At 31.2% G+C, this 15114-nt stretch overlaps 1 protein-coding gene across 1 annotated transcript; it reads right to left on the bottom strand.

Moving 5' to 3' along the window:
- Positions 1 to 5200: 5200 nt before the first annotated feature.
- LOC127076136 (subtilisin-like protease SBT3) lies at positions 5201 to 7547 on the bottom strand. The gene has a single exon (XM_051017700.1). It carries the CDS (start codon positions 7537 to 7539, stop codon positions 5239 to 5241), a length of 2301 nt encoding a protein of 766 aa, XP_050873657.1. The 5' UTR covers positions 7540 to 7547; the 3' UTR covers positions 5201 to 5238.
- Between the last annotated feature and the right edge of the window lie 7567 nt (positions 7548 to 15114).

Below are 15114 nucleotides of genomic sequence, written 5' to 3' on the forward strand. Positions count from 1 at the left end.
GGAGAAAGGGCAAAGAGGAAGAGCTAGAGAGCAAGGGTTGGGGAACGGAAAAGCTTGAAGCTAAAAGGTTCGCCGGATTAACTCAGGTAAGGGGGGTTTATCGTCGTTTAATGGGTATTATGGGTTAGCATGTAATGGGTAGTGATAAACCGTTGAATTGACCCTAATGGGGATTGTCGAATGCTGAAAAATTGTGATGGATATGTTGTGTAAAAACTGAAATTGAACCTGTAATTGAGTGTGTTGTAATTTCCCTAACGTATAGCTTTTTACGGAATTGGAATCGGAGGTCCGGAAGTCCTCTAACGGCGGAAAATGCGGAGAATTTTGCATTCTGCTTTGTGTTAGCGCAGGAACTGCTGTTTTGTCTGCGTTAACCGGTTAACCCAGGGTGTTAACCGGTTAACACAGTTACGAATTGAGAATTTGTGCTGTTTTGCCTGCGTTAACCGGTTAACCCAGGGCGTTAACCGGTTAACACTGTTAAGTTTTGGGCAGGAAGCGTGTTTGTGCTGCGTTAACCGGTTAACCCAGGGCGTTAACCGGTTAACGCTGTTGCAGAGTGGAAAAATTGTTAGTTTAAATGTTGTGTGCCTAATTGGTGGTTGCCTATATCAGTGTGTGATATGGTAGGGATTATTTCCCGCTGTTCTGAGCAGTATAGGTATTAGTAGAGTGTGCTAATACTGTGTCATTTATTTGAGATGATATGATGTTTTGACAAATGTGTTGAGGATGTATGATGATATGCATAATGTTGTGAATGTATATATTATGCATGTATTTGTGAATGGGCTGTTGTATGGCTTGGAGTGTGAGCACGTGTCCATTGTGAATTGTTGTTGATGTTGCATTGCTAGATGATTAGCATGTATAGCATAGCCTTGGGGCTGTAGCTAATTCCCATGGTGAGGAATTAGTGAGTGAATTATTGTAGATTTGTTGTTGATGTCTGCATGCTAGATGATTAGTGTGCATAGCATAGCCTTCGGGGCTGTAGCTAATTCCCATGGCGAGGAATTAGTGAGTGAGTCATTAGATCTCAAATGAGTGGGACTAGTGAGCTTAGTAGCCGTATCTGGATTTGATCGGTGAGCTTGAACTATATGTTCAAGAATAGTCGGTACCGCATGTGTGGAGTCTCATTGCATAATGTATGTATGGCGTATAATATGAATGGATGTATTCCAATATTATATGTGTGGTTGTGTTGACATTGAGTATGAGTATGATTGAGTTGATATTGCCGTTGCTGAATGTGTGATCTGTTTTGGGTGATGAAATGTGTTATTTACTTAACATGACATGATAATTTATAATGCTTATTATATCGATTGAGGAACTCACCCTTACAACTATTTTTCAGGTAACGAGCAATGAGTTGAGTAGAAGTTAATGCTTGGAGTCTAGTGTAGTCTCCTTAGTGGGTCGTGCTCTGATAGATGTAACATCGGGACGGGATGTTTTTATTTTTTTGAATAATTTCACATGTAATATGTTACATGTTTTACATGATTGATGAGATTTCTATCCGCTGCGTTTTATGCAAATGCTTATGTTTTGAATTAATAAAAGAGCATGACCGTTATACTATTGAATGGTGTGCAGTGTTTGTGTGTGACACCCTTAACTGCATATTTACTCTGAGTTTTATATGTCGTTTTAATTAAATATTTGGGGTATTTTAGAAGGGTGTTACACCAACTATGTGAAGGATGTCTAGTTGGGAAGCAATTCCGGAAAAGCTTTCCAAAGGAATTAACGTCAAGAGCGACAAAACCGCTAGAGCTCATACACACTGATGTCTGTGGACCAATCAATCCAAACTCTTTTGGTAAGAGTAAGTACTTTCTCCTATTTATTGATGATTATTCTAGAAAAATATGGGTTTATTTCTTGAAGGAGAAGTCAGAAGTGTTTGAAAACTTTAAGAAGTTCAAAGCCCTTGTGGAGAAAGAAAGTGGTCTTTCCATTAAGGCCATGAGATCTAACCGAGGAAGAGAGTTCATTTCAAATGAGTTCCAAGAATATTGTGAAGACCATGGAATCCTCCGCCCACTAACAGTGCCAAGATCACCATAATAAAATGGAGTAGCAGAGAGAAAGAATCGAACCATACTTAACATGGTGTGAAGCATGCTTAATAGCAAGAAGATGCCGAGAGAGTTTTGGGCCGACGTAGTGGCATGTGCGGTTTATCTGACAAACCGTTCCCCAACAAGAAGCGTGCATGAGAAGACACCACAAGAAGCATGAAGTGGAAGGAAGCCTGGGATCTCTCACCTCAAAGTGTTTGGAAGCATTGCCTATACTCACGTTCCTGATGAAAGGAGAACAAAGCTCGATGATAAAATTGAGAAGTATGTATTTGTCGATTATGACTCAAGCTCCAAAGGGTACAAGCTCTATAATCCAAATAGTGGAAAGATCGTCATAAGTCGTGACGTGGAGTTCGAAGAAGAAGATTGTTGGGATTGGAGTGTTCAAGAAGACATGTACGATTTTCTTCCTTACTTTGAAGAAGAAGACGAAATGGAACAACCAATGATAGAGGAAAATATTACACCACCGGCCTCACCGACACCAAGGTTGGATGAAACAAGCTCAAGTGAGAGGACACCATGACTAAGGAGTATTGAAGAGCTTTATGAGGTAACCGAAAATATAAATGACATTAACCTTTTTTGCCTTTTGGGTAATTACGAGCCTTTAAGCTATCAAGAAGCAGTTGAAAACGTAAAGTGGAGAGAGGCCATGGAAGAAGAAATCAAGTCAATCACGAAGAATGATACATGGGAACTTACTACACTTCCACAAGGACACAAAGCAATTGGAGTAAGATGGGTGTACAAGGCGAAGAAGAATGCAAAAGGAGATGTGGAGAGATACAAAGCAAGATTGGTGGCGAAAGGATATAGTCAAAGACAAGGAATTGACTATGATGAGGTATTTGCCCCCGTTGCTCGTCTTGAAACTATTAGACTGGTCATTTCTTTGGCAACCCAAAATGAATGGAAGATCTATCAAATGGATGTGAAGTCGGCCTTCTTGAATGGTTTTCTCGAAGAAGAATTTTATATCGAGCAACCACAGGGTTATGAAGTAAAAGGGCAAGAAGAAAAAGTCTTGAAGTTGAAGAAGGCATTGTACGGACTCAAGCAAGCACCGAGAGCTTGGAATGTTCGAATCGACAAGTACTTTGAAGACAAGAACTTCATCAAGTGTCCATATGAGCATGCACTCTATATTAAAGCGCAAAGTGGAGATATTTTGATTGTGTGCTTATATGTTGATGACTTGATCTTCACAGGGAACAATTTAAGCATGTTCGAAGAGTTCAAAAAAGATATGTCAAATGAATTTGAGATGACAGATATGGGGCTCATGGCATATTATCTCGACATCAAAGTAAAGCAAGAAGACAAAGGAATTTTTATCACCCAAGAAGGTTATATAAAAAAAGTCCTTAAGAAGTTCAAGATGGATGATGCTAATCCAGTTGGCACCCCGATGGGATGTGGCAGCAAGTTGAGTAAGCATGAAAATGGAGAGTTTGTTGATCCAACTCTTTACAAAAGTTTGGTTGAAAGTCTGCATTACTTGACAAGTACAAGGCCGAATATTCTCTATGCTGTAGGAGTCATAAGTCGCTACATGGAAGCTCCAACAACAACTCACTTCAAGGCGGCAAAAAGAATCCTTCGATACATCAAAGGTACAACAAACTTTGGCTTGCACTATTACTCTTCTAACAATTATGAGATTATTGGCTATAGTGATAGTGATTGGAGTGGAGACTTGGATGATAGAAAGAGCACTATTGGTTTTGTGTTCTTTATGGGAGATACTGCTTTCACTTGGATGTCAAAGAAGCAACCTATCGTCACACTGTCAACTTGTGAAGCTGAGTATGTTGCCGCCACATCATGTGTTTGTCATGCAGTTTGGCTAAGAAATTTGTTAAAAGAATTAAAAATGCCACAAGAAGATCCTGTCGAAATATGTGTTGACAATAAATCAGCATTTGCTTTGGCAAAGAATCCTGTATTTCATGAAAGAAGTAAGCACATCGACACTCGCTACCACTTCATAAGAGAATGCATCGAGAAGAAGAAGGTAAAGTTGAAGTATGTGATGTCTAGAGATCAAGCTGCCGACATTTTCACCAAGCTACTTGAATTGGAAATTTTCGTGAAGCTAAGGAATATGCTTGGAGTCACAAATCAAGTTTATGGGGGGATGTTGAAATATTAAACTTGATTTGGGCCTAATTTTATTATTTGATTTTAGGCTTAGTTATTTGGGCTTAGTTTATTTTGGATAATGTTTCTAGAAAAATCTTGTAATATTTGGAGTGTCTAGATATTTCTTAAGATTGTAATATTTTCTAGAATACTCTTTGAATGTCTAGAGTTGAGAATTCTCTAGAATTAGTGTATGTAGAGTTCTCCTTAGAGTACTATAAATAGAGATGTAATCCTACACTTTTGTATCAAGCAAAAATACAAAGTTCTCTCTTCCATAAATAATTCTCCTACCTACCAAGTTTTTATTCAAGCCTCTAATATTCCCACACACTTTTCCTAAACACAAAAGGGTCTATTTCCAACAAAAGTCTGGGAAGACAATTGGTTCAATATTAAGTGAAGATCTTTTAAATTCATAAATTTTTAGTGTTATGCTACAACTGAAGATAAATTTAAATTCAGAACTGTGTTGGCTTAAGCATTGTTGACTTAAAGGGTTAAGTGTTGTCTTGACTATTATATAAATCTCTCTTTCTCTGTCTCTTTTAAAAGTCTAATATAGATTTGCATGATTTAGACTTTTTCGCTTTCTAGAATTACATATTGTTAGACTTTATCTGCATAGAATGATTTATTATGTGAGTGTAGGTCTATAATATATTTAGTCATTTAATTCGTTATGATAATTATGATTGTATAAACACTTAATATTAGATCGACAATTTAAATTAGTTTAATTTATGCATTATTTGTTTAAGCATCCTCATTTCCCACACTCATTGTATGTTCTTCTGATAATCCGAGTAAAATGTGAAATCTATTCAAATACATTCTTTATAGAATAACTCTCTAGCTGCAGTATAGAAAGTTGTTTTTTTTCTCATATAGGGTTTATCTTGATGCAGTATAGAAATTTTGAGAACACATACACATTATTAATGTAATACCAACTGTAATAATAACTGCTAATTTTTTATTGATATATGATGATCTACAAATCGAATTCGGGGGTAGATACAACTATAGGGCTCCTCACCACATGTTTCTCATCCTTCCAGGTGAGATATCCGAAAGATACTTCATTCTTTTTTGTCACTTTTTCTCCTTCAATCTTCAACTTGAAGCTTAACTTCATGTTCTTCTGATTGAATACCAACTTATTTGGTACAACACTGATATTGAACCCTTTAATCGGAGTAATGCTAGCAAAATAAATTGATTTTCCTTCACCAACATTGGTAACTGTTCTGCCAAATTCATGAGTTGTCCTTACAGAAGTATTTCCAGCTTTTATGAAAGCAATAAAAGAAGGGTAGTTAAGATCTAAGGAAGGTTTAGAGCAATTGTTGGAAGAGGATCTTGTAATGGCAGTGATGTTTTGTTGAGTGAAGTTAAGTGCACAAAGAAGATTAACGTAATCTTGTACACCAGCATCATAAACAAGACCAGGATCAAGTGCTCTATTAGGGTTAACATGACCAGCTCCCAATGCTAAAGGGGTTGCGTCTTTGTTATCATTTCCAATGTCTTTGATGGGTTCCTTTGTGTTATCAAGTATGTCTGATGTTGTCATCATTGCTGACCTAATAGCCGCGGGGCTCCAATCTGGATGCGCGCCTTTTAAAAGTGCGGCCACGCCAGCAACATGAGGACATGACATAGATGTTCCTGATAAAAAGTTGAAGTTGTTGAAGACATCGCTATTAAAACCCAACACAGGAATTTTTGCTGGCCATGCAGCTAAGATTGATGTACCAGGAGCTGTAATGTCTGGTTTCAAAACATATGGACAACTATTCGACGGCCCTCTTGAACTATAAGAATCAACCTTAGGCGATGGTTTAGTACCGAAATGTGTTATCTTGAAAGACATTTTTTGTATTTTACTAGAGTTAGAGTTCTTCTTTATGTAATCTTTGATGATTTCTCCGTCTTTCTGATTAATGAAGATGGATGGAAGCAATTTCCATAAGAGATGTCTTTGACTTAGATCTTTTTCTGATGCGTTTGAAATGAAAACACCTCCAACAACTTCTGCAGAAGCTACCTTAGAAAACTGACTAGCAACATCAGATCCATTCTTTTCTTCACAAACTACAATCTTGTTCTTAAATGCGACTAGTTCTTGAAAATTGTCACACATATCCGTGAAAACAACTGGGATATTGGTAGCAGAGAAATTTCCTCGATAAGAAGAAAGGCCTGTGAGTGAAACTCCATTTCCAAGTGTAAGATTTCCATGAAATTCACGATCCGAAGTACCGGCAGCAACGTTTATCACCCAAGGTGCTTCACTGTGTACAGTTTTATAGGAAGATCCAGCATTACCTGCTGAAGTAGCCACAAAAACACCTTTTTCCATAGCTGCAAATGTGGTTATTGCAACTGGATCTTCATATAAAGCTAAATTGTCAAAGCCTAGTGACATCGAAAGAACGTCGACACCATCTGATAATGCGGCATCAACTGCTGCTATTATATCAGATGAAAGTGCAATTGGCTCTTTTTCATCCCCCCATATAGCCTTGTACATGGCTACTCTAGACATTGAAGCTATTCCTCTTGCAGTTCCATTTGCATAACCAAAGAAAGATACACCATCGACTTTGCTTCCAGCTGCTGTTGTTGAAGTATGCGTTCCATGACCGTCCACAACGTCACGCGTGGTGTTTGTATTTGGTGAAGGAATGTCGGGATATTCCGCCAAGAAGCCTTTGTTGAAATATCTAGCACCAATGAGTTTCTTGTTGCACAAAGATGAATGGTCGGAGTCATCAAATTGACATAATTTCCCTTTCCATTTTGAAGGTATTTCTGTCATTCCATCATCTTTGAAACTTTCACTTTCTGGCCAAACACCACTGTCAATTAACCCAACAATGATATCTTTGCCATACTCAGAAGCTGGCCATGCTCCTTTGTAAGGATTAAGGCCAAGGAATTGAGGTGTATGTGTTGTGTCAGGTTTCAAGTGTAAATCAGGTATAGAAGAAACATAACCAGGAGAGCTTTTAAGAGATTCATGATCTTGAGGTGATAGATTAGCACTAAAACCATTCATAACATTACTGTATGTATAAATCATTTTAGAAGAATCAGAATTGAGATTATTGTTGGTAGTAGTAACTTGAGAAAGAATGGAATGATACCAACTATGTTGATTTGAGAATACTTTAGGCATAGCTGATAAATCCATGTGAATGATGAAATTATCAGAATGAGCCAATGTGATAAAATGAAGGATTGTTGTAATATAAGAGAACAACAAATAGAGGCAAATATTGGAAGCCATGATTCAAATGTTTTGTGAATGTGGATGACTAGTTATCAAAACAATGTGTATATATATCTTACATGAGCACAGAAAAGTGAAGTTACTTTGTTGCATATGATCCAATATAAAACTTTATTTATCTTTACTTAATTATTCTACCAACTATTATTAATAAAGAGTAATTAAAAAATTAAAATTCATTGTATTCTATAAAAGTGGTCTAATCATTTTTTAAAAAGTTTGTATTACATTAAGAAAAATATCCGAAACATAATCAGTTATAAATACTCCCTATTAATTATATTTAAAATGATAAGTGTGTTTGAGTGACTATTATTTATATCTAAAAAAGGAGAAAATATTTATTTAAATAATTACAAGATTGAGTTGACTTTTATAATTATTCCTTAATAATGAAAAGTTATGATTATTTTTAATATTAATAATGAGAATTATTTACAATTAAAGCACAGATATTCAGCCGAAACTTTATGGTAAGGAAATATTTATCTACGGTAAAACTAAGTACTCTTTCTTCTTTATTATAGGTTGATAATTACTTTTCACATACTAAAAAATATAATAATTATAGTATGAAAAAGATGAATAATGGAAGATTTTACAAAATTGTACTTAATTAATGGTATTAGAAAGACAAATTGACATAATTGAAAATAGAGAATAATAAATATTTAAGAATATAATAGGAAAAATAACATTAATGATTCATTGATATTATAAAATAATTTATATTATGATACAAAATATTTTTCAAAAACGACTTATAATATAAATACATTATTCATCAAATATGTATACATTACATTGTTCATCGGATTAATATAATAGTACTTTTTAATTTTTAAAATAAAAAATATTATTTAGGAAATGTTTTTTTAAAATATTATTTATGAAATATTTTTTTTTCAAAATATTTAAGAATATAAATATAAAGTTAAGTCATTAACCAATGTCATTATTTAATTAATCATAAAAATGTATATTATTAATCATTTATTTTATTTTAATTTATTAACCATTTTTATTATTTTATTAATAAACAAGATATATAGTATTAATCATTTTCCAAAATTAAATTATAAATGGTATTAACCATTCTTACACTAAGTTAACCAATGTTAGATTACTTAAGATTAATTTTTTAATCTCTTAACACTCATTTAACTTATGATTATGTTTGGATTGATGGAACATAACGGAGTGAAGCGAAATGAAACATGACGGAGCAGAGCGGAACGGAATACAGATCACACTTCATTGTTTGGTTATTTTATTTAAAATGTCTCATTCCATCTGATACACCTAAATTGGATGAAACAAAAAATAGAGATTTGGATGGAATTGGATGAAATCAGTGGCGGAACTGAGGGGGACGTGGGAAGGCCACAATCACCCCTCAACTTTTTATTTTTTTAAATTCATATATATTAAATTACTAAAACATCCTTATTTTAAATTAAAATTAATTTTTATTTTTTATTTTTCATTCAAAGTTAGGTTAAAATACAGATAAGGTAAAAAATTCATACCTTTCCTTTCTTTCTCATATGGGTTTGCTACTGACACCGAAATTGGAACAGATTAAAGTGATCGGCATCTAACATGTAAAAAACTTTATTCATTCTTCTTTTATAAAAAGTAACAAATTAAAGTGATTGCTTGATTTGTGTTTTTGAGATTTTTAGGGTTCTTCTTTCTTGATGTGTTAAAATAATCTATATGAGGTTTATTATGCCAATTCATAACACTGTAATTTACAAATATAGTTATACACTGTAATAAGGTTTATTTAATCATTGTTGATGCTAATGTCTAATAGTGAAGTTACAGGTATTTGAAATCGGATTAATGTTTATTAATTAAGTTTATTAATTTTTTTCTCTTTTAATTTTTATGTTCTCTAAATTGATTTTTGGATCTGATATGATATTATAGGAAGAGTAAAGATGAATAATAGGAAAATTGATTCTTTTTTCAAAAGGAAAGCATGTGAAATTGAAAGAGAAGAGAGAGATGAAGAAATTATAATCCCGACATCCGAATCTGAAACAGTTCTTGAGAATCCAACAATTGAAGAGCATCATGGTTTTGAAAATTCTTTGGAACGCGATCCTGGAAAGCGTCCTCCGATTTGGCAATATCCACCAAATCAAGTGGATGCAATACGAAGAGCTTATCTAAAATGGGGTCCATATCAAATTTATTTAGAAAACTATCCTTTGTCCGGTAACGAGGATCATCCGAGAAGGTTTCAACATACTTGGTTTAGCATATTTCCATCATGGTTAGAATATTCACCATCTGAAGATGCCGCATATTGCTTACCATGTTACCTTTTAAGCAAAAAACTAAGTGGACATCCCAGATCAATTGTCTTTATTTCTATGGGTTTTAGAAATTGGAAGAAAGTTAGGAATGAAAAATATTGTTCCTTTCTTAAACACATAAGGAAGGATCCTTGCTCACCACACAACAATGCAATGAAAGCTTGTCAAGACTTGTTGAATCAAGATGGTCATATTAGAAATGTTATTCAAGTGCAAAGTTCAAGTCAAAGAATGAATAATCGGTTACGACTCAAGACTTCAATTGACATTGTTCGTTGGTTAACACTACAAGCTTGTGCTTTTAGGGGTCACGACGAAAGTAGCAAATCAAGAAATCAAGGTAACTTTCTTGAGTTATTGAAACTTTTAGCATCCTACATTGATGAAGTTGCAAAAGTTGTGTTGGAAAATGCTCCACAAAATTGCAAGTATACTTCACATCAAATTCAAAAAGAGCTCTTGCAAATTCTTTCTAGTAGGGTGAAAAAGAGTATTCGTGAGGAAATTGGTGATTCCAAATTTTACGTCGTTGTTGATGAAGCTCGTGATGAGTCAAAAAAGGAACAAATGGCTCTTGTATTAAGATTTGTTGATAAAGTTGGTTTAATACAAGATAGATTTTTTGATGTGGCACATGTTAAAGACACCACATCTTTAACTCTTAAGGAAGCAATATGTGATATACTTTCTCGACATAACCTTGATGTTTCTAACATTCATGACCAAGGGTATGATGGTGCTAGCAATATGAGAGGAGAATGGAATGGTTTACAAGCCCTCTTTATGAAGGATTGTCCTTATGCATACTATGTTCATTGGTTTGCTCATCGATTGTAACTTGCATTAGTTACATCATCAAGAGAAGTCAAACCTATTCATAAATTTTTTGAGAAACTGATCTTTGTTGTGAATGTTGTTTGTTCTTCTACAAAGCGTCATGATGAGTTACAAGCTGCCCAATTATAAGAAATTTCTTATTTGTTAGAGATTGATGAGATTGTAACTAGTAAAGGTGCAAATCAAGTTGGTACATTGAAACGAGCTGGAGATACTCGTTGGGGATCACATTACGATTCAATTTCTAGCTTGATAAACACGTATGAAGCAACTTGTTTAGTTTTAAAAAAAATTGCAAAAGATAGAGGGAGTTATGCTACACGTGTGGATGCAGATAGTTGTTACAATTACTTGAAGGCATTTGATTTTATATTTATTTTGCACTTGATGAAAGAAATCATGGGAATAACATATATGCTTTGTCAAGCCTTACAAAAAAAATCAAGATGTAGTTAATGCTATGAACTTGGTTCGTTCAACAAAACATCTTATTCAAGGTTTGAGAGAAAATGGTTGGGATATATTGTTTACTAAAGTGGTATATTTTTGTGAAAAGCATGGTATTGAGATTCCTGATCTTAATGATGTTCATTCAACAACAAGATTTGGACGCTCCCGTCTTGAAGAGAATCAAGTCACAATTCAACATTACTTTAAAGTTGAAATCTTTTTCACTACCATTGACAAACAGTTACAAGAGTTGAATAGCAGATTCAGTGAGCAGGCAATGGATTTGTTAACTCTTTCTTGTTCTTTATCTCCTAAGGATGGATATAAAGCTTTTAGCATTGATACTATTTGTTCTTTAGTTGAAAAATATTATCCTATGGATTTTAGTGATCAAGAGAAGAATAATTTGCAATTTCAACTTCAACATTTTCTATTTGTTGCTCGTCAAGCATCAAACTTGAATAATTTATCAACTATTCAAGAACTATGTTCATGTTTGGTTGCATCTGGACAGGCTGAAACTTACTTCTTGATTGATAGACTACTTCGTCTTATCATGACTCTTCCCGTTTCTACGGCCACAACTGAGAGGTCTTTTTCAACAATGAAAATTATTAAGACTAAGTTGAGAAACAAGATGGATGATGAGTTTCTTGGAGATAGCATGACAGTATACATTGAAAGGGAGATTAGTGCAAGCATTAATTCAAAGTCAATTATTGACGATTTCAAGTCACTCGGAACGCGTAAAGCATTACTTTAAGATAGTTTTATAATCTTTATTTTACGCCACTGGATGAAATGGATTTCATTCTGTTCCATTTCATCCATTATTTGCAAATCCAAACAATAAAATCTCATTAGTTACGACTTCATTCCATCCTATATCATCCATTAAAACATACCCTTAAATCAGCTAGTTGCGAAAGGATATCGGTGGTGCATGGACATAGGTTCCAACTCGTTATTTGAAAGAAAAGAAAAAAGTTTAAAGGTTGTATTACCCAACTTTTATATAGTATTTTTCAAAGTTTCTTTATTAGATTAGATTTTTACTTTTTTTTAGTAAGAAACATGCGAGTTAGTAGTCATTTAATAACTATTAAATTAAAATAAAATTGTTAAAAAATATAACATTACAGATATCCAATCAAAACTCACATGTGCCAAATTTTTTTTACATATTATAAAACTTTAACTAATAAATTACCAAGTATGCTATATTGACACAACATTTTCATAAGGTGAATAATATTTTTTAAATAAAAAATATTATTTATAATAGAAATATCTTTTAAAAAATGTAAAATATTATTTTGTAATACAAATATAAGATTAAACATTAATCAATGTCATTACTCGATTAATTATAAAAATATATATAATTAATCACTTATTTTACTTATAATTTATTAATCACTTTCACTTCTCCATTAATCAAGTTTAGGTCAAATTAATCAAGTTTAGGTCAAATCGGCCTCAATTTTGATAGTAAAAACTTTCCAACTTACAAATCATAATTTTTTTAAAGTCGTAACTTAAAAACAAATGACATAGTTGTTTACTCTTAATATCATACATGTATTTCTTTATATTATATTTAGAGAAAACAATAGGTGTGTGGACAATTCTTTTTAGTATAGGCCATCTAATACTTTGACTTTATTTGAGTCTTTACTTTTGAATAAAAATCAATCTTTTGTACTCAAGTAATCAATTTTATTTTAACACTTAAAATTACTTTTAGATGTTAAGACAAATATTAATCAAATTATAAATTATATTTATCAATTTTTTATATTTCATTATTCAAAGTTTATTTTAGAGATATATAAAGAAAAATTTTAAAAAATCAAAATTAAAAGTGTATTTGTGAACAATAAAATCGGTTCGAGAATAAATTTTTTTATTATTAAGAATCATAGTTTTTTTAATGAAATATTAAGAATCACTTTTTTTATTAAATATGAAAAATTAGATGAGTTGTTTGAAAAAGAGAAAGCTATTTTATTTTATAAGAGGATAAGATTATGATTTGATAAAATAAATTTAATTATTACAAAAAAATGAGAGGTTATTATTTTATTTTTTAAGTAACAATCATGCAAGTAAGTACTCATTTAATAACGATTAAATTTGAATAAAACCGTTAAATAAATATAACTATTGAGGTACTGCTATCTAACAAAAACACACTGCACTAAAGAATTTACTTATTATAAAACTCTCACTATTAAATTAAGTATGCTTTATTGATATAATATTTTTCATTAAATAGTTACAAAATATACTGTTGATCATATTTATGCAATGAAAAATATTATTTATAAAAAAAATATATTTTTAAAAAAATATAAAAATTATTTTGTAATACAAATATAAGATTAAATCACTAATCAATATTATTATTTAATTAATTATACAGATTTATATTATTAACCACTTATTTTATTTATAATTTATTAATCACTTTCACTATTTCGATAACTAATAAAATACATAATATTTATTATTTTAAAACATTAAATTTTAGGTTATACTAAAGATTTTTACACTCAATTAACCAACTTTATTTTTTACTGAATATTTTTTAATGTATGAACACCATTAACCAAATTACGAATTATATAAACAAATATTTTATACATCATTAATCAAAGTTGATATATCGATACAATTTTATTTCTTTTATATTAGAACACTCAATAATCAAACTCTGAATTATGATTAATTTTATTTTAGATTTCAAGCCACATATCAACCAAATTATAAATTGTATAAATCAAATATTTTTACACCATTAACTAAAGTTGATTTTAGAGAAAGATAAAGAAAGATTTAAAAATTCCAAATTAAAAGTGTTAATGTTCGCTGCATTTGTGAATAATAAAATTTGTTCACAAATAAGATTTTTTTTTTATTATTAAGAATAGTAAATTTTTCAAAAAATATTTAAAATCACTAAATGGGAGGATATTTTATTTTTGGTATAAAACAAATATCAGAGACTAATCCCTTGAATAATGTAGAATATAATTGAAAACAAACTCTCCTTCAAGGAAAGAGATTTAACATTACCATTTGTCTAAATATTCTTGGAGGTAAAGATACTATTTTGTTTTTAGTAAGAATCATGCCAGTAAACAATCATTTAATAGCCATTAAATTAAAATAAAATCGATAAAAAATAAAACTAGTATCCAATCAAAATTCATAGGTACCATATAGTTTACCAATTATATAACTCTAACTATTAAATTATCTACTATGCAATAGTGACACAATATTTTACACTAAATACTTATACAATACACTATTTATCATATTTATATATTGAATAGTATTTTTAAAATTGTTAAAATAAAAAATATTATTTATAATAGAAATATTTTTAAAATATATATATAAAAAATATTTTGTAATACAAATACAAGATTAAGTCATTAATCAATTTCATTATATAATTAATCACAAAAATATATATTATTAATCACTTATTTTATTTATCAATTATTAACAAACAAAACACATAGTATTAATCATTTGCAAACATTAAATTATGAAGGATATTAAACATTCTTACACTCAATTACACACATTGTTATCAAGTAATTAACTAACTTTATTTTATTACATAAGACAATTTTTAATGTCTTAACACTTGTTAACTAAATTATGAAGTGTATTAACCAAATTTCTATACACCATTAACTAAAATTGATTTATCATATAAGATTTTTTTTACATTATACTACTCAATAATCAAACTATAAACTATATTAATCAATCATTTCAATTCAATTTATCAATTATGTTTTAACATTTAAGCCTACTTTTAGATCTCAAGACACATATTAACCAAATTATAAATTATATTAGCCAAAAAAATTTACACCATTAAACAAAGTTAGTTTTAGAGAAAGATAAAATAAAAAATATTTTTAAAAGTGTTATTGTT

Source organism: Lathyrus oleraceus, chromosome 4, assembly GCF_024323335.1.
Source record: "Lathyrus oleraceus cultivar Zhongwan6 chromosome 4, CAAS_Psat_ZW6_1.0, whole genome shotgun sequence".
Lineage (NCBI taxonomy): Eukaryota > Viridiplantae > Streptophyta > Magnoliopsida > Fabales > Fabaceae > Lathyrus > Lathyrus oleraceus.

Bases quoted from the DNA above. Each gene is read 5' to 3' on its own strand.
- LOC127076136 (XM_051017700.1), bottom strand. From the start codon at position 7,539: ATGGCTTCCAATATTTGCCTCTATTTGTTGTTCTCTTATATTACAACA.